This window comes from Oreochromis niloticus, linkage group LG13 (assembly GCF_001858045.2).
Source record: "Oreochromis niloticus isolate F11D_XX linkage group LG13, O_niloticus_UMD_NMBU, whole genome shotgun sequence".
Taxonomy (NCBI): domain Eukaryota; kingdom Metazoa; phylum Chordata; class Actinopteri; order Cichliformes; family Cichlidae; genus Oreochromis; species Oreochromis niloticus.
In genome coordinates, this window is record NC_031978.2 from 20,668,125 (window position 1) to 20,686,887 (window position 18,763).

General features: G+C 39.2%; 1 protein-coding gene across 3 annotated transcripts; it reads left to right on the forward strand.

The window, feature by feature from the left end:
• Window positions 1–248: 248 nt before the first annotated feature.
• Window positions 249–18,522, forward strand: fam135a (family with sequence similarity 135 member A). Of its 3 annotated transcripts, none has more exons than XM_005474050.4 (21): window positions 249–578; window positions 2,474–2,603; window positions 4,829–4,908; window positions 7,231–7,370; window positions 8,392–8,462; window positions 8,574–8,747; window positions 9,018–9,144; window positions 10,049–10,202; window positions 10,772–10,849; window positions 11,169–11,218; window positions 11,626–11,784; window positions 11,922–11,995; window positions 12,153–12,307; window positions 12,455–14,396; window positions 14,525–14,685; window positions 14,777–14,868; window positions 14,968–15,065; window positions 15,268–15,419; window positions 15,577–15,687; window positions 15,792–15,905; window positions 17,381–18,522. In XM_005474050.4, exons 2-21 carry the CDS (start codon window positions 2,527–2,529, stop codon window positions 17,584–17,586), a joined length of 4,215 nt encoding a protein of 1,404 aa, XP_005474107.1. In that variant the 5' UTR covers window positions 249–578; window positions 2,474–2,526; the 3' UTR covers window positions 17,587–18,522. The 3 variants fall into 3 exon arrangements, with proteins under 3 accessions (XP_005474107.1, XP_005474108.1, XP_025753337.1); XM_025897552.1 differs by lacking the exon at window positions 249–578 and adding an exon at window positions 693–2,337; XM_005474051.4 differs by lacking the exon at window positions 10,772–10,849.
• The last annotated feature ends 241 nt before the right edge of the window (window positions 18,523–18,763 follow it).

Genomic DNA, 18,763 nt, shown 5'->3' on the forward strand with positions numbered 1-18,763 from the left:
CAAAAATAAAATTAATTAAATGGAACCAAACTAAACTTAGTAAGTGAAATGGATGTGGTCACAAGAACAATGAACAGGCTTGATTATGACTTAAAAATAAGTCACAGTGTTATGCAAAAGTTCTTTAACATAAATAAACATACGTCTTTGCAAAAAAAAAGGGGGGGGGTTTTATTATTATTTTAATTATTATTATTATTGTGTGCTTGTTGAACTTTTCGGTGTTCCATTTAACGGTAGTAGTTTTGCATAGTGTCAGCTGCGTCTCTGGTATGTGCAGCTACGCGCAGTTGAATGTTCAGAGGCGTACAGCTGGAGCAGCGTCTGCTGTCAGCTCTTCAGATTGAGCACAGTTAGCTCACTGCTTAGCAAACACTGCTCACAGACATAACTACATGGACGAGTGACGCTGTGTAGCATTTTAACGCCAATTTTTCTATCAAGCTGACCGGGCCGGGAAGAGAAGCAGTCAGCGGGGCATTGTTTTCTCTGCGCACTTCACTGTGAGAGGACGGCGAGAGGACTGAAATTTGAGCTAACGTTGGTTAGCCGGCTAATGTTAGCTTCCCAGCGCTATGGTGAGTAGCGTTAGCTTGACTGCGCAGCTAATGTTACCCGGTGACAACTGTTCAGTGGGTGGCTAACGCTGCTAAGTGTTACCGTTAGCTAAGGCACTGTCAAGGCAGACTGTTTTTCGGGGGGGGTGGTCTGTTAAAGTGTATTGTCTTTGCCGAATCTTTGCAAACATTTTCTGATCCTTTTGGAGGAAAAAATATGTTTTGTTAGCTTCCCATCTGTAACCGAAATGAAATCCTTGCAAGGATTCTACCCTTCAGCTAGAGACCTTTGCTGCCTTACTCCTTCTAGTTATAGCATCTAAATCTTAAAGCTAAGTTACAACTTAAACAGCTGTTTATTTCCTTGTCTGTATTGGTTTGGGGTTTTAGCTGTTGGCTCTTTACTAGAAGAAACCATCGAGCCGACCGATGTCTTAAGGCCTTGTCATGTATATTTTAACAGAACTAGATGTTTAGATTTTACTTTTCCTGATGTGTCTTAAATTTTCTTAAGTGCCGGAGACATCGTCTTATCACCAATCGCCGGGTTATTGGTCGGGGAAATGTGTAATTTTGTTTTGGTGGTGTGTTTTTTGTTCTAAAAGTAACAATTTTGTGTTATTGTTACGTTTGAACAAACGTTTCAGTGGATACAGCTTGCACTGGCAGGTTGTTTGGTGTATTGACAGCAACGCTTCACGATTTCGGTCAACGCCTTACTTAATCTTTTGTGTTCTCCACGTAGATAACTTTTGCTTACAGACCTTGTCGGATATGGGCTTTTGTCTAAAGACTAAACCTGATAGACCAGTTGCTGCTACAGTCCCAATACCCAACTTTCAATGCATCATAAATCCATAATGCTATCTAAGTGTTTGTACTGAAACATTTACACAGCGGGGAACTGTTTGACAGGGTAACGATGTCAAGTTTTCCATCACATTATTATAGGTCTTGCAGCTTAGTTACCAAAAGCTTAACAAAAGCTGCAGTCACTGATTTGATCTAATTTAGTTTGGTATGAATTGCAGCTGGCTGCTCAATTCATACAAACTAGTTAATCAGTCGACTTGCAAACTCAGTGCGACCATAAAGTGTTTATGCTAGGCTTGCAAAGGGAATTGATACCTAAAGCAAACATGACCACAAAGGCAAATTTACCCGACGGTGTCCTTGTATGTCCTCTGTGTTGTGCCCACTTAATTTGCAGGGGTTTTTTGTTTTGTTTTTTTAAAGCAACAGTATTCAGAAAGAGATATTAACCTTGGATCTTGTCAGGCATCTGTGTTAACCCGATCAAGTTCATGGTAGCTCATTTCTTTTCACTGGCATGAACAGCTATTATATCTCCCAGTGGATGATTTATTAATTTAATATATGACTAATTTAGCAAGCGTCTGTATGATTGTTTTTGCCAGCTTTATTTTGTCTCAGCTACAGCCAGAAATACTATACACCCTTGTCTTAAATAAGGTCTAAAGTAGGTCTGTGTGTATTTCTAACACTACCATTTGGTAATATTGTATTTCAGGGCTATTTTGTGCAATGTTATTAATAGTATTTTCTCTTATCCTGTCATATCAATGCTATAATTGTTATGGGCTGTTAACTAATTAGGCCCAGAGGACAGCATGTCTCGTGTGACAAATTTAGACCTTATCCCTAATAACTTCTCTAAAAATGAACCCAACTGTTATATATTCTTAAACTCACTCTTGTGACTGCTGGTGATGTTTTCTTTTAACTGATTTGACCTTGGGGTTTCTTTTTGTAAACCTAGGTGAGTCGTTTTACAGCTTTTTAGAAGTTCTCATTCAGTTTAACTCTGTGGAAATACTGCACTTTCAAGTGTAAAGGTTTTGCAATAACGTGATTGCTGGAACTAAAATGACTAATTTGATTACTTTTGCCTGCAGGCCTACAGGTGTATCCCAGATGATGTAAGGCACCTCTGCCTGTAGAGACCAAGATGACTGAAGTCCAGGCCACAGTGGAGTTCTCTGTGGAGCTCCACAAGTTTTACAATGTGGACCTGTTCCAGAGAGGGTGAGTTTTGTCTGAGTGTTTGGAAAAGTAATTCCATGTTTTCTTCCTGGCATGAGTCTAAGAGGGAGTTTATCCATGACATGCATTTCCCCAGAATATATTTATATACTTTTACAGTGTGTTATGCTAAATAATGTTCAACTGTGCTGGAATGTTTTTGAAGAAACCCGAACAAGCTTTGTCTTGCAGTTTGCATTAGAGAGGATCAGGAAGTGTTCTCTGAGTGTCCCAGCCAATGTAGGACACCTGGCAATGTTGTTCAGACCTTCAGGGCACTCACAAATGCTCTTGTACAGACAGTACAGAATATGCAAATCAGTACTTGACTATACTTTTTCAGATATGTAAATCTACCTCTTTGTTTTGATAATTGTTGTTATTGCACCACAGTGATAATGGAGATAAAGATCATACTGTAAATGTATTTAAACTATAATTTTTACAGTTTGTAAAAAGTACTCTGTAAAGAAGTTTAGTAACTTTTGAAGTCATGCAGTGAAGTATACCATGTGAATACAGATGGGGAGGAGTTCTTCTTTTCTAACTCATTAAATTTGAATTTGCATCTTGATTATCATATTGCCGCTGGCATGGTAAAATAGTTAAATCATCTACCGTTAATTGAAGCATGAGCATTGATGCTTTAGGATGCCTAAATATAGCATGCTGTGAATAAAAATCAAACAGAACTTGAATAAACAAAAACAGATAATGTTGTTTTTGCAAATGTGCTTTAATTTTGTAAAAGAAAGCTGACTGTGGTACAGCAGAATAACATTTGATCTGGCACAGGTTGGCTACTTGGCTGTATTTAGTAATAATTTTAGAAACCAAATTAATTAGAGGTGGGAATCACCCCACAATATGATATTATTACAATTTTTTAACATTTTACAGTTATGCAAAGTCACAGTATAAGTGATTATACTATGAGTATTTCAGTAACATATGTTACTTATTAATCTGGCACAAAATGTGGAGGGGAAAAAAAATCAATAACCAGGCAGCCACTTTTTTTGGGGGGGCATTCAAGGAGGTTGCTGTCCTATTTTTACTCATGTGACTGAGCCACTAGCTTGCTCTGAATTAGGACGTAGCTTTGTCAAGCTTTGTGTCCAGTGTTGGAGGATTTTTTTTTTTTTTTCTTTTCAGTTTAAAGTTATGTCAGGATGGTGGTGCATTAGATGAGCCCTCTTATTCATAATATCCCCAAAGTATTTTAATGTATTTAATAAAATACCAATATTTGGTGTCTCTAGAAATTGGTGATTGTATATTTTTGGTTAAATACATTGTTTTAACTACAGCATACTATGTATGTGCCAGACTGGATCTAAGTAGTAATGTAAAGGCAGAGCTTGAGGTCATCATGTCAGATTTAAAAGATACATTTATCATTTTTATGGGCTGAGCTCACTTAGCAGCATAGCACATACTGCTCTAAATAAACCACTTACTGGCTTTTAATATCTTCATTTGGAAGCAACAGTCCAACTTTCCCCTTTGATTTGAGCTGTTATTTCCTGGTCCCTAATACGATTCCTCGTGGCTCTGGGCAGGATGGTGTCCAAAGTTTCCGTCATTCTGTTAGTTTGGAATAATACACCCCATGCAGACATTCTTTTCTTTTTGTAGACGTCCAGCACTGTGCAACGTTTAATAGTGACTTGTGTTGTTTAAGCTGCAGTTTTGATCTTTAACATCTGGAAATTATTTTTTATAACAGCACTGTAATGATATTTTCCCAGTGCTGAGATAAAACTCCTGCCCAAAGCTCCTGACTCATCAGTGCTTTAAGAGCTTAGGTTTACTACATGAGTGACTGCAAAAGAAAGTGCTCATTATTCATTTATTAGAGGTGAAGTGTCCTTTTACAAGTAGAAGCACTTGTAGCTAACCTGTGCGGTTTGTTCCCCTTTTACAGCGTGTCTAATAATGTTCAGGACCAAGCACATAGAGCTGTCTTTCATGGATGTCTTCATTTTAACTCTTTACTGCTAGTAGGCTTTTTAAGGTTTAAAAACTTGAATCTTTATGCTGAACTGAGCAGTCGTTATCATATTTCCGGCCTGCTTATAGAAGAACATGTCTGGGTGTTCTTTAGAAGTTAATGAAGGTGGTCTCTGCCTGTGCAGCTAGGGTATAAAAACTTGTCGCATGCAGGGGAGGGTGTCAAATGTCATCTTTATCGGGGAAAGACGTAAAAGATTTATATGGATTTACAGGTTCTACCAGCTGCGTGCCAGTCTTAAGGTGCCACCCCGCGTCCCACACAAGGTTGAGGCCAGTCTGCTTCACCCAGGAGGTAAGTTCTTTAAAATGTGGTATGTAAATGGTGAATGATAACATCATGCAGAATACTAAAGACACAGTGTGATTGATTGGGAAGCAAAGTGTGGTCTATAATGTCTCTGCCATAAAAAGGCAATATTTTATTAATACATTTGTCTAATATGACATACAGGGAGTGCAGAATTATTAGGCAAATGAGTATTTTGTCCACATCATCCTCTTCATGCATGTTGTCTTACTCCGAGCTGTATAGGCTCGAAAGCCTACTACCAATTAAGCATATTAGGTGATGTGCATCTCTGTAATGAGAAGGGGTGTGGTCTAATGACATCAACACCCTATATCAGGTATGCATAATTATTAGGCAACTTCCTTTCCTTTGGCAAAATGGGTCAAAAGAAGGACTTGACAGGCTCAGAAAAGTCAAAAATAGTGAGATATCTTGCAGAGGGATGCAGCAGTCTTAAAATTGCAAAGCTTCTGAAGCGTGATCATCGAACAATCAAGCGTTTCATTCAAAATAGTCAACAGGGTCGCAAGAAGCATGTGGAAAAACCAAGGCGCAAAATAACTGCCCATGAACTGAGAAAAGTCAAGCGTGCAGCTGCCAAGATGCCACTTGCCACCAGTTTGGCCATATTTCAGAGCTGCAACATCACTGGAGTGCCCAAAAGCACAAGGTGTGCAATACTCAGAGACATGGCCAAGGTAAGAAAGGCTGAAAGACGACCACCACTGAACAAGACACACAAGCTGAAACGTCAAGACTGGGCCAAGAAATATCTCAAGACTGATTTTTCTAAGGTTTTATGGACTGATGAAATGAGAGTGAGTCTTGATGGGCCAGATGGATGGGCCCGTGGCTGGATTGGTAAAGGGCAGAGAGCTCCAGTCCGACTCAGACGCCAGCAAGGTGGAGGTGGAGTACTGGTTTGGGCTGGTATCATCAAAGATGAGCTTGTGGGGCCTTTTCGGGTTGAGGATGGAGTCAAGCTCAACTCCCAGTCCTACTGCCAGTTTCTGGAAGACACCTTCTTCAAGCAGTGGTACAGGAAGAAGTCTGCATCCTTCAAGAAAAACATGATTTTCATGGAGGACAATGCTCCATCACACGCGTCCAAGTACTCCACAGCGTGGCTGGCAAGAAAGGGTATAAAAGAAGAAAAACTAATGACATGGCCTCCTTGTTCACCTGATCTGAACCCCATTGAGAACCTGTGGTCCATCATCAAATGTGAGATTTACAAGGAGGGAAAACAGTACACCTCTCTGAACAGTGTCTGGGAGGCTGTGGTTGCTGCTGCACGCAATGTTGATGGTGAACAGATCAAAACACTGACAGAATCCATGGATGGCAGGCTTTTGAGTGTCCTTGCAAAGAAAGGTGGCTATATTGGTCGCTGATTTGTTTTTGAATGTCAGAAATGTATATTTGTGAATGTGGAGATGTTATATTGGTTTCACTGGTAAAAATAAATAATTGAAATGGGTATATATTTGTTTTTTGTTAAGTTGCCTAATAATTATGCACAGTAATAGTCACCTGCACACACAGATATCCCCCTAAAATAGCTAAAACTAAAAACAAATTAAAAACTACTTCCAAAAACATTCAGCTTTGATATTAATGAGTTTTTTGGGTTCATTGAGAACATGGTTGTTGTTCAATAATAAAATTATTCCTCAAAAATACAACTTGCCTAATAATTCTGCACTCCCTGTAGTAACCAAAACATGTATTCAAAGGTTGCAATAATATTGGTAAACCTGAAGCAGTGACTATTCTCAGATTTTTCCTAATTAAAGCCATTAAATAAGGCTTTGGTAGCCTGCAGTATGCATTAAGTAGTACATGGCTAATTTTCTTATCAGAGGGCTCGATTTATACCTGTAACTGTATAGGTGATGTTGATTAACTTTTGCTAAAAAGTCAGGTAGACTTGGTGTATGTTATACCATTTTTATTCTCGGTGTTTATCTAAGGTTTTGTTTATCTGCCTTAGGAAATGTAACTGTTGTTTAATACAAAACATTTGTGTCAGACATATAGTATCCTCTGTAGGGGATGGGTGTTTTGATTTCAGTTATATCTTTATTTTGTAAAATTGTTGTTAGGACCAAATCTGCTACTGCAGCTGCAGACATGAGATATATCTTGTCACAAAATTCCCAATGTAGTTTCTAGAAATACCATTACATGCAATAGTGTTTCTAAAGATAGTAGAAACACTATTATCTTTTAGAAATAATAGTGTTAGGGCAGGATAGGTTATAATTTTTTTTTTTAATGATAATTTTTCATGGACCCACAATTAATCATTATAGTTTTGTCTAGGCTCTGATCTGGCGTTTCCTGCATCAGTCCAAGATGACGTCATCTGCAGCAAAACGTTCCAGATCCTGTATAAAAATGAAGAGGTTGTTGTCAATGATGTCCTGCTCTTCAAAGTGATGATGCTGCTTGATGAAAAGAGGGTAAGTTTAGAAAATAAATATGTTGTTTTTACTTAAACAAGGCATGTATCTATTACAGTGTATTTGCCAATACGTCACATGAAGCAGAACCAATTGTTGCACAGCTAAATATAATCAGCGTTAAAGGTTTCTTGTTTTTCTGTATTGGATACTGTTGTGTCTGTGGTTTATGAAACTGAGAGCGAGTCCTCCATACAAACATCTACCATCTGGAGTTGCGCTTCCCTATTCTGTGTTTCAGGAAAGGGAAAAAAAACTGTTTGAGCTGAAATGTGGATGTTGAGTAAGATTTCTTCTTTTTTTTCCCCTCCCTGCAGAGAAGAAAATCAAAATAAATGTGCAACAAACATGCAAAGACAACTTGTAATAAAACATTTCTAACAAATTTTGTCAATTTTGTCTTGTTAATTTTAATATGCAGTTGTATTAAAGAAATGGTCTTAACAGGCAAAAACATTTTTGTCAAATTAGGAATCATAGACTCATTGTCCTAACTGTAAAGTAAAATCTAAAGAGTTCGTGTGGAACATGTTTTTGGTAGAAAGGCTGGGTAATTCCTCCTTGAGACACAGGAGCACAATTTGGAAGTCCAGATGCTGCCTTCAGCCAAAAGCAGCACAGTATGAGGGTGATGCGTCTGCAGAATATCACAGAAATGGAGACAAAGTGATTTTTCTTTCTTACTGACCCAAAGCAGTGCTGCTGTCAGAATGAATGTCTTCTCTGAAATTGCTTCTAAGTTATTTGTGCCACTTTGCTTTTCCAGTGAATAAACAGATATGTGGAGTTTAGTGCATTCTGTTAGAACAGCAGAAACTGTTTTGACACCTGGTGTGCTCTTGGGGCATAGGTCAAACAAACAAATGGTTTCAAAATGTATTAGGCTTATTAGAGCTGATACCATCAAATTACAAAAAACATCTTGGTAGCTTCAAATCAGCCCAGCACATACGTTGCTTTTTGCACGCAGGCTTTGAAGTTCACTATTTAACCACCAATTACTGTTTTTCATTCTCTTCAGGTCGAAGAGTCCCTCAATGATATGGATTTCCAGCTCTTCTTGGATTTATATTTCACAGATGGTGATTACACGTAGGTGTTGAAATATTTCATGTGCATTATACAGTGTTTTATAATTTTGACATTTAAATCTCTTATGCAAATAAGGCACTTCTAAGGTTCTTCATTATATAATTTCTGCAGGCCAGATGATCCAAACTCTCTACAGAATATCAGTGGTCGCACACTTCGTTTGCACTTTAGCCTTCAGCGAGGCATCCACCAACACATCAATGTCATGTTTGACTACTTCCACCTGTCTGTCATCTCGGTAGCCATCCATGCCTCCCTTGTGGCACTACATCAACCCCTTATCAGGTCAGACAAGGGGTGATTTACTTCACTGAATATTCAAGCGCAGCTCTTGAAGCTCTTACATGATTTTATGATGTCATTTGGCTTTGTTGTATGCAGCAAACTTCAACATAATGCCTTTTAAAATTGTTTTTAAACATGCCACAAGATTGTCTGTTTGAAGCAGTTAAGATAACTTATGACTTTGGGTTAGAATTAAATATAAAGTAGTCAAAAGCTTACTAAAATCTTGTGGTGATTGCATGAGTTTGACTTCAGCGTCTCTTTTCCTAGTTTACCTCGACCCGTCAAATCCACATGGCTTAACCGCAATGCTCCAGCACAGAGCAAAGACTCAGTCATCCCACCTCTGGAGAATGTCGTGTTTGGCAGCACTTATGTCAAGCAAGTATCGTCAGATGTAAGTGGTCTCTTATAGCAAACCAAATGTATCTGGAAATATTTGCTTTATTTGTAAATGATTGAAAACCTCAGAGTTGATCTAAAAGATGCCTTTTTTCGTATTGTTGTTCCACAAATAGTACAAAGACTGCATTAAGTTAAGTAAAAAATGACTGCAATCTAGTACTCATTGTGCAATATGTTGTGGAACCCTAGTTATACTCTTATAAGGAAGAAAATGTAGACTTTGATTATTATGTTGACACAGTGGTGAATTTCACAGCTCTACACATCAAGAAGACCGATGTGTTGCATAAATTTTTTAAAAAGTTGAAGACGTGTCAAACCGTTGATAAATGGGGCACAAGAAAAGTATCAGATTACTTTCACATATGCCCAGGAATCATTTATCGGTTATAAGAGAGGTGGGCTGTTATAGCTTTTTCTAAGATTCATTAGTGTAACTATACCAGAGTCGTCCAGGCAGAACACTTGCAGTTCCCTTCATCACTGCACTAACATGCGGCATGGGGATAACAACCCATCGACACATTTCACAACAACGTGTACAGCAGCCACTATAAAATAACTATTATAAGGAAAGCAAATGCCTGGAAGTAACTCAGAATAATCTGTTATGATTCATAGTGCTCTGTGGAGGTACTGTAACACCAGAGTAAAGAGGCATTTTTAAATCATTTTCTTTCTAGAATAATTCTGTGGGGATGTTATACATCAGTCAAATGCTCTACCAAAAAACCCTAAAAAACAGGTGCCTCTAACTTGAAATAGGGGGAAAAATATACATTTCCAAGAGTTTGTTTTGGCAGTGGCTAATGAGTGAATTATCTACAATGTTAAGGTAATAATAATGTTCACAGAGTTATTTTTATAGCCTTTTCTTTCCCGTTTTTGTTCCTCAGGGCAGAACATTCCTGGTATCTGACCCGTGTCTGCAGCATGCCTTCAGTCTGCACCATAACCTTTGCTCCAATCTCCTAATAGCCTACCAGGGCCTCTTTGGCTACTTCACCTCCATTACGAAGGACCTGCCCTCCTCTCATCGTATGGAATTAGGTATGCAGCATTGTGCCTTAATATCAGCATCAACAGTTGTTACTCCAAGCTGTAAAGCAATGCATTATCCCTAAATACAAGATTTAATTAAATAAGAATTTATATTTATTTTTGCACACTTTTTCAAACTTGTAGCCTCTGAGGACAAAAAACTATTTTCTCGGAGTTACGCACAATTAAATGTAATACTTATAGCTTCTTAATCATTTTTTTGCAATCAGTGGATTGTCATTGTTTTGTTTTTCTTTTGTGTTTGCTGTGTACAAGTTTATTGTGAGGCCATATCATTTCACCTGATCCCTACACATTATCACATTAAACCCTTTAAACAGGCTGCACAAGCAGCTTACTGAGTTGTTTTAGAGATCTAATCAGCTGATCTTAGTTCATTATACTTACACTTGTTTCCAGTAGAGACGTCTGTTAACCAGTAGATTAAAGCCAGACACAACTCACTGTTGTAACTATGGCTTGGGAAACCCAATCCACACAACTGGCAGATAGTAACCCATCCTAGGGGGAAAAATAATGAAAAAGGTTAAACATGACTATATGTGCAATCTTACTAGCCAAGCCCAGCATGCAAGTCCTTTATGAGCGAGTACTCAGAAGACCCTATCCCCGAAGTCAAAGGCACGTCTACATAGGTATGTCCCAAAGTACTGTACCTCAACTCCGCTTGCTTTTTTCCCGCTTTTTCTTTTCACTTCAGTTTCCTCCTTGTTGAAAACGCCATGGCCTCTCTACAACCCACTCTTTAGAAGCAAAATAAGCTGCTGTCATCTTTTTCATTTCTGTATACTCATCCTTTCTTTCCACCTTAATAACCAGGCTTTGGACGAAGAGTTTCATAACACATTTAAAACTACTTTCTTAAACAAGTGATACAACTTTCTTAATTTGGATGGATTACAAGGTCAGAAAATTTCTGTATGATTAAATAATTTGTTGAATTTGCTTCCTCAGAACAACTTGACTTAGAGGCCCGTCTGACTGAGTTATGTGAACAAGTCAAGGTAAGGCCTGTTCATTTCTGCTATGGGTTTTTTTTTTTTGCATAGAAAGCTTAATTTGCCTTAGGAGGGGAATCTTTTATTATACCAAACGGCTCAAGGTGAGTCAACAAATTATTGATATACCATTGCATCTGTGGCATTTATGAGCAGGCATTGTGTTGCTTCTGAGTTGATTGAATAGCGTTTGAAACTGAAAGTATTTCATATTTATGTAGATCAGATAACCAGTCTTTTGCAGTTTGCTCCCTTAAGTCAGGTCCAGATAGTTGTGCCCTCTCTGCATTAAAAGTATTAGAGCATGTTTTGTAGAGCTTTAGAGTAATTGTGATTGTACATCTTGAAACTTGCTTTTAGTTTCTTGCTAACTTGAGCCCCCTGTTGGTTGACTTGTATGTTTGTACTTCTAGCAAAAAGCAGAGTCACCTGATGAGCTGGCAGAACTAGTTAATATGAACCTGGCTCAGCTCTGCTCTCTGCTCATGGCTCTCTGGGGACAGTTCCTAGAGGTTGTGTCCCTGCAGGAGCATGTTGCTGCCATACTAGCTATGGAGCATCATACACTAAGAGTGAGTCCAACTTTTTAAACCTACTAAACATTTTGCTAGATATCTGCTAGTGATGATGATCTTTACTGTTTTAATCCAGAACTATTCTCTTACCTCCACAGTATAGACTGAATCCTTATTTTATACTGTTATTACAGGTAAGGCGGTTTGCTGAGGCTTTCTTTTGTCTTGAACATCCAAGACAATCCGCACTGGCATATCAGGAGTTACAGTAAGTCAAGTTGGCACGCGTGCCTTGATTGTGAAATGTAGCATTCCTTTTATCAGGCCTGGACCAGTACTTACTTGCCTGACATACTATAATTTTTCTCTATCTGAGTTGTTGTCTGCTTTTTTCTTTTTCTTTTTCTTTCTGCTCCCTCCTTCAGTGCTCACAGTCACCAACAGATGACTAATGCGGTCAAAAGCTCCAGCTACTTCTTGTCTTTGCCGCCACTTCCAGTGGAATGTGCTGACCTGGATGGTGATGTTAGCTCCCTACCAATCATCTTTGAGGATAGATACCTGGACTCTATCACTGAAGGTCAGTAAAATTGTTTTGTTGTTTAGTCATTATTTTGTTTAATTAGGTATGTTTCTGAATTTTAAATGTATTTATATTTTGGTTTTGTGTCCTTTTTGGGCTTTTTTTTTTTTTTTTTTGGGGGTTTAACTTGGTTGAATCTTGAAGATCGGGATGGACCCTGGCTGGGCATGCACAATACAAGGACTGGCTCAGTTTCTGCTAAAACGGACAAGCCTAATGCAAAGGACCTCAGTGCAGTAGCCAGCCCAATACCTGAGTCACGATGTGTCCCTGTGGATAACCCCTGGCCTGACAACTGTGATCCACCACCTAAGTCCAAAGGCAAGTCAGTCAAACTGAAGAAAAATTCAAAGACTGAAAACTCTAAGAAGCTGATTAGACAAGGCTCTAAAGACTCTGTGGTTTTGGTGGGCTATAAGAACCTCAAAGCTCCCTATGGTGCCAGCAGCTCAAAGTACAAAGAAGGGGAAGTTGCACTTAACCAAGATGAGGAACAAGGTACTTTACTGGGGGACACAACTAGTCATTTAAGGACTAATGCCAGTTCTGTTTTTGACTCTTTTGTCACATCAGTACATTCTGGAAACCGTGCTGATGATTCTGTTGTGGACAATAATGTAACTAATGCTGCTTGTCAGAAAGGTATTTTTACAAATCCTACAATCTTGGACACTCAGAGTAATCCCCAGGCGGGTACTGGGGCTGTTGCTACATGTAACCAACCGATTCCAGAAGACAAACAAGACCACAGTGGCCAAAAGGTGCCACAATGGTCTGCTGGACTAAAACAAAATGAGGTGGAAGGAAGTAACAAGGACCCATACCAACGTGATAAAGTAATGGTTCTACCATGTCAGGCTGAAGGAAGAGTCAACAGTAATATTCCTGAGATTACCCAGACAGACCTCTGTGACTCACAACAGTCTTTTGTGGAATCTGTATTTGAAAGGCCAAGTAATGAGACAACGCAGCGCAGCCAGTCCTGTGTAGTCTCAGTACAGGTAAAGAGTGATTGTATCCGACTAACAGACGGAGGAGCCCCCAGTGCTTCATCTCGCCTCTCAGACTCAGGCATTGAAAGTGAGCCCAGCTCCTTTGCCACTCAGCTTGTTCTAGGACAAAACACCTGTGGTGGCGTATGTGTTGGGGAATCAGGTGTCGCTGCGGCCCCACAGCCTGAGAGGGCCCTCCAGAGTTCTGCACCACGACCTGTTCAGCATAGCACAGTGCAGAAGCCTGGAGGGGCCGGAGAAATTCTGTACCCAGAAAGTATCAGCGCTGTCAGTGGAGTCCAGTCATCTCTCACTTCCATCAACTCCTTGCCTTCAGATGATGAAGGTGAAGGCTCCTCTAGGGCCTCCAGTGGAGCTGAAGTCCGTGGCAGGAAGTCGAGCATCTTGGTGCAGGAGCAGAGTTTAGTCTTTTCTGGAGATATGAGCGGACGGCCTGATGCTGCCTGCAAACCTGACACTGTTGCAGGGGATTCCCACCTTGGAAAGCCTTCTTTGGATTTGGAAACAGACCCCAAATTAATATGTATTTCTGACTTGGGACTACAAGAAGCAGCCAGCTCTGGATATAAGGAGTCCCGTAGTGAACCTCATACAGCCTGCCCCTCCAGTAACTCTGCCACCACCAGTAGCACTGACCTGGTAAAACGTGGAATGGTTGAGAACTACTTCGGCTCATGCTCTAGCACAGATGTGTCTGAGATCAGCCCTATAGAAACATCTGCTATCACACTGGGAATTCAGACAGGGCCACAGGTTGAGGAGGATGAGGATGAGACGGAGCATGAGATGATAGAGAATGGTTACTATGAGGAAGGTGACGGCTACGCTTTTGTGAATGGTGTTGCTGATGACGAGCAGGTTGGGGATGCAGCTGCTCAAGAGACAAATCTTTCATTTGAACAACTTGGCATTGGCTACCTCCATGAAACAAAAGATTTATCAAAAGCTCCGATCTGCTCAAACATAACCACCAGCAGTGTTGGATATAGCTTCGGAAGACCTCCCTATTCAGCCACTTCCCTTTCTTCGAGCTTGCAGTGGTATGAGTGCGCACCCACACCACAGATGAAAGCGTGAGTCATCTTTTTTTTTTCTTCTTTTCAAAATATCACTTAATGTCTTCATGCACACACTTGTCAAATTTCACATGTTACAGATGAATATTCATCCATCTGTGGCTTTTGGGGGGGTTTTTGTACAGGTTTATTAAGGCCAAGGAAGAAATGAAGCAACTAAAGCTTCCTGGTTTCTTGTACAGCGAGGTGCCTGAGCTGGCATCCACTGTGCCCTATTTCAGCATGGAGGAAGATGAAAGCTGTGAAGAAGGCATCCATCTCATAGTCTGTGTCCATGGTCTGGACGGTAAGAAAAAGTTCTGAGAGTTGCTTTTGAAATCAGTTTGCTTTTTTATTAAAAAATTAATGGATGCATTTTGTTCCCTTTATTGCTGCAGGCAACAGTGCAGACCTCAGACTTGTGAAGACCTACCTGGAGCTTGGACTGCCTGGTGCTCGTATAGACTTTCTAATGTCGGAGAGGAATCAGGTATAGATATGAAAATAAACCTACATAATGTTTTTTGTTTTTTGTTTTTTTTTCCAGATTTTCATTGGCTTGTTTATTTAATACTATTTTTATCTGCAGAATGACACCTTTGCTGACTTTGAGTCAATGACGGACCGACTGCTGGATGAAATAGTCCAGTACATTCAGATATACAACCTTACAGTGTCAAAGATAAGGTAATGCATTCTGTTAATCCACATCTAATATCATAACATAATTATTAAGAAATTGCTTGTATTTTATTGAACTTAATTGAATCACCAACTTAAATCTAACTGATTTCCAAAAGCATGTCTAATGCTGTCAAAGCATGTCAGTGAAAGTGTTGCATTTTAATGTTGTTTGTTGTTGTTGTTTCAATCGATGTATCCTTTGCAGCTTTGTCGGTCATTCGCTGGGAAACCTCATAGTCCGCTCAGTGCTGACCAGACCCAGGTTTAAATGTTACCTGAACAAGTTACACACTTTTCTTTCCCTTTCTGGGCCTCACCTGGGGACACTATACAACAGCTCTGCTCTGGTGAATACAGGTGAACGTCAAAAGAGCTGACTGTATTTTCAGAGATTCCATATTTTAGTCAGCTTATTGGTAGCTGATGTTTTCTATGTATTTATTTTTGTGTGTGTTCTGTCTCTTTTGTCATAGTGATGGATCCTGTTAAATAACTAATATAACTTTGTTTTTAGGCCTTTGGTTCATGCAGAAGTGGAAAAAGTCTGGGTCACTTTTGCAGCTGACATGTCGTGATCACTCTGATCCTCGCCAAACTTTCCTCTATAAGCTCAGCAAGAAATCTGGTAAGCTTTTTTTGTTTGTTTGTTTTTTAAACCAGATGTGTTTTAGCTTGTATATTTGGAAGATCAGATTTATTTATAAACCTTATACTCATACACCTTTCTAGGTTTGCAGTTTTTCAAGAATGTGGTGCTAGTGGGGTCACTGCAGGATCGCTATGTGCCCTATCATTCTGCTCGAATAGAAATGTGCAAAACTGCATTAAAGGACAAACAAACAGGTGGGTTGAAACAAGATCCTTGCCATGTGCATTGATATGACTTGCAAGTTCAAGATGTCTGGTAAACGCAGAAGAAAAGTAAGAAAGCCTGAAAAGCTGAGTCTTAAAGGCTCAGACACACCAAGCAATACACTTTATATACAAGTACACTGCAGACTTATTGTTCAACCATGTAGTGTAGTTTCCCCGAATGTGTGACCTTCAGTTCCGGTTGTGTGTTTAGACAGTGACTAAACTATTTTTGGCTCTGCCTTTTTTTTTTTTTTCTCAAATGATTTCTCCCTTCCTCATTTTCAGAATTCTTTACATCCTTTTTTCCTTTTATTTCTTTACTTGTCTTTTTTGTACATAAAGCAATAAAGAATACATTATGATTTCTAATTGATGTTGGCAAACTAATGCTAATGTATACACTGCTCAAAAACTCTTTAATCAGAGCATCAAGTCACTTAAACTTTTGTGGCATTGATATTGATCTGGTCAGTTAACTAGCGGGCGGGGGGGGGTTGTTAATCAGTTTCAGGTGCTTTGGTGTTGACAACAAATTAACAGGTGCCCCAGAGGGTTAACAATGAGACAACCCCTAAAAGGGAGTGTTTTTAAATTTTAAAGATGAGGAGAGACATTTTTACCCTCATTTTTTTTTTCTTTCTTTTTTTTCCCTACCATTTTTGCAGTTAGGGTCAGTGTCACTACTGGTAGCATGAGGATACAGATGTTAGTCCAAATCCTCTTATAAGGTACATCAATATGTGCCATTGCCGGAAGGTTTGCCGTCTCTTCCAACACAGTCTCAAGAGCATAGAGGAGATTCCAGGAAACGGCTACTCTTGGAGAGCTGGACAAGGTCTTATAAGGTCTTTAATCCATCAGCAGGACTTGTATCTGTTACTTTGTGCAAAGAGGAACTGGATGAACACTGGCAGAGCCCTCCAAAATACCTAAAGCAGGCCACTGGGATGAATGTCCGATGCTGCGTGGTTGCACCTTAGACTGTCCAAGAGCTCAGGGTTGCACCGGTCCAGTTCTAGAGGATCCCCCAGGACATCATCTGTCGTCTTATTAGGAGCACGACCCGACATTGCCAGACATGAATAACAACATAATCGGGAAATACAAACTACTTGAGTACCATGTTTGAGTTGCTCTAACTAAATTCTGGCAAATAGACTAGCCTGTTGCATTGTTTTGTTTGTTTGTTTTAGTTTAAATTCCAGGGGGTCTATGAACTCAACCCAGTTTTCATTTACATCGAGTAATGTGACATCCTTTCACAATACCCGGTCCATATCAGTATAGATATCAGAATGATTTTTTTCCCATTGTGATCTGAAAAGTGACCTTTTTTTTTTTTTTTTTTTTTTTGTGTTTGGTTTTGTTTTGTTTTGAGCAGTGTATGATTCTACACTATGATTCTCCTGTCTTTTTTAAAAGTAGATGACTATAACCAACCTCTTTGGTCTTGCTTACACCAGGTCCTGTGTATGCTGAGATGATTGAAAACCTGCTGCTGCCAGTGCTTCAGAACAAAGACTGCAATCTAGTGCGATATGATGTCATTCACGCCCTGCCCAACACAGCCAACTCCCTTATCGGCCGGGCTGCTCACATCGCCGTCCTCGACTCTGAGATCTTCCTGGAGAAGTTCTTCCTTGTTGCAGGCCTCAAGTTCTTTCAGTAGAACTGTGACAGATTCGGACATTTGGCTGGACAAGAGGAATGTGGAGCGTATACCTCAACGCAGCTAAATTTTATTCTGATTATAGTACCTGGATTATCTCTTTGTTTTTAAATGCATATAACTTCTTTTTTTTTAATTATCATTCATATAAGGAAAATTGTGGTTTCTGTCTGATGATGTTGGAATCAGTGGTTATGGATCTTGTTATTTTTATTTTTCTACTACTACCTTTTCTTTTTTTTTCTTCGGAGGGGTGGTTAAATTATTTCCCCTCCTCATATGCTATATTTTCAGTGTTATTTATGTGCTTTGTTTTTACTTAAAACATTGTTTTACTCCATGTTATTGAGTTAATTTTAGATGCTAAACTGGAAATGTAGCTGCTACAAAAATGAAATGGCTGTTTTGGTGAGCTGGCCCAAGTCAATTCTGCACGTACTGTCCTCACCATTGCAAATGATTTTTTTTCCACCAAATTTAAGAGACACTGCATTGATTTGCACCACAACTACATTTTACAAGCTTTTGTACTGAAAATGGTCATTTGTACAAGTTACTTTTTTATCAACAATTTTCCATCATTTTTAATGGCAAAGATTGCATTTGAAATGGGATTGTTTCTCAGCCTTGGCTTTGGTTGAAATCTTTATGCTGTCTCTAACAGTTACAGCATTCTGCACATTTGCCCAGCCTGGCGTTGGGAGCGTAAAGCTTTGCCGACAACATGTTATTTTATTACAGGGTTTTAAGCAATGATCATGATTCAGGAAAAGCGCATGTTGGTAATATGAACCTTTTATCGAAAGCACTTGGTTAATCATTTGGTGATTATTTATGTTTAAACTGGAAGTGTTGGTTGAAACTGAGAAATGTTTCTTGGACAGTTGTTTATATATCATCATAATTTACCATTAAATATGCATACTATGAAGTAGGTATACGACTTGTCTTTTTTTCTGGAGTTCATTTCAGGATTTGGGAGCGTTGTCACTCCTAAGCATTTGGTGCATGTAGGCAACATCTCTGAAATGTCAGTCATTAAGTAATACATCCTTATCTGCTAAATTTGATTAAGAGTAGGGTTGTGTAGTATATTATTTTAATTTTAACATTTATGTGCAACTTGTTCTTTTTCGATTGTGTTCATTGATCGTATTCAATGCAATGCCAGCAACTA

Excerpts from the sequence above, each read along its gene's own strand:
- fam135a (XM_005474050.4), top strand. The coding sequence starts at position 2,527 with ATGACTGAAGTCCAGGCCACAGTGGAGTTCTCTGTGGAGCTCCACAAG. Across the intron at positions 10,850-11,168 it reads TCAAAGGCACGTCTACATAG|AACAACTTGACTTAGAGGCC; the intron begins GTATGTCCCAAA and ends TTGCTTCCTCAG. Across the intron at positions 14,869-14,967 it reads TAATGTCGGAGAGGAATCAG|AATGACACCTTTGCTGACTT; the intron begins GTATAGATATGA and ends TTTTATCTGCAG.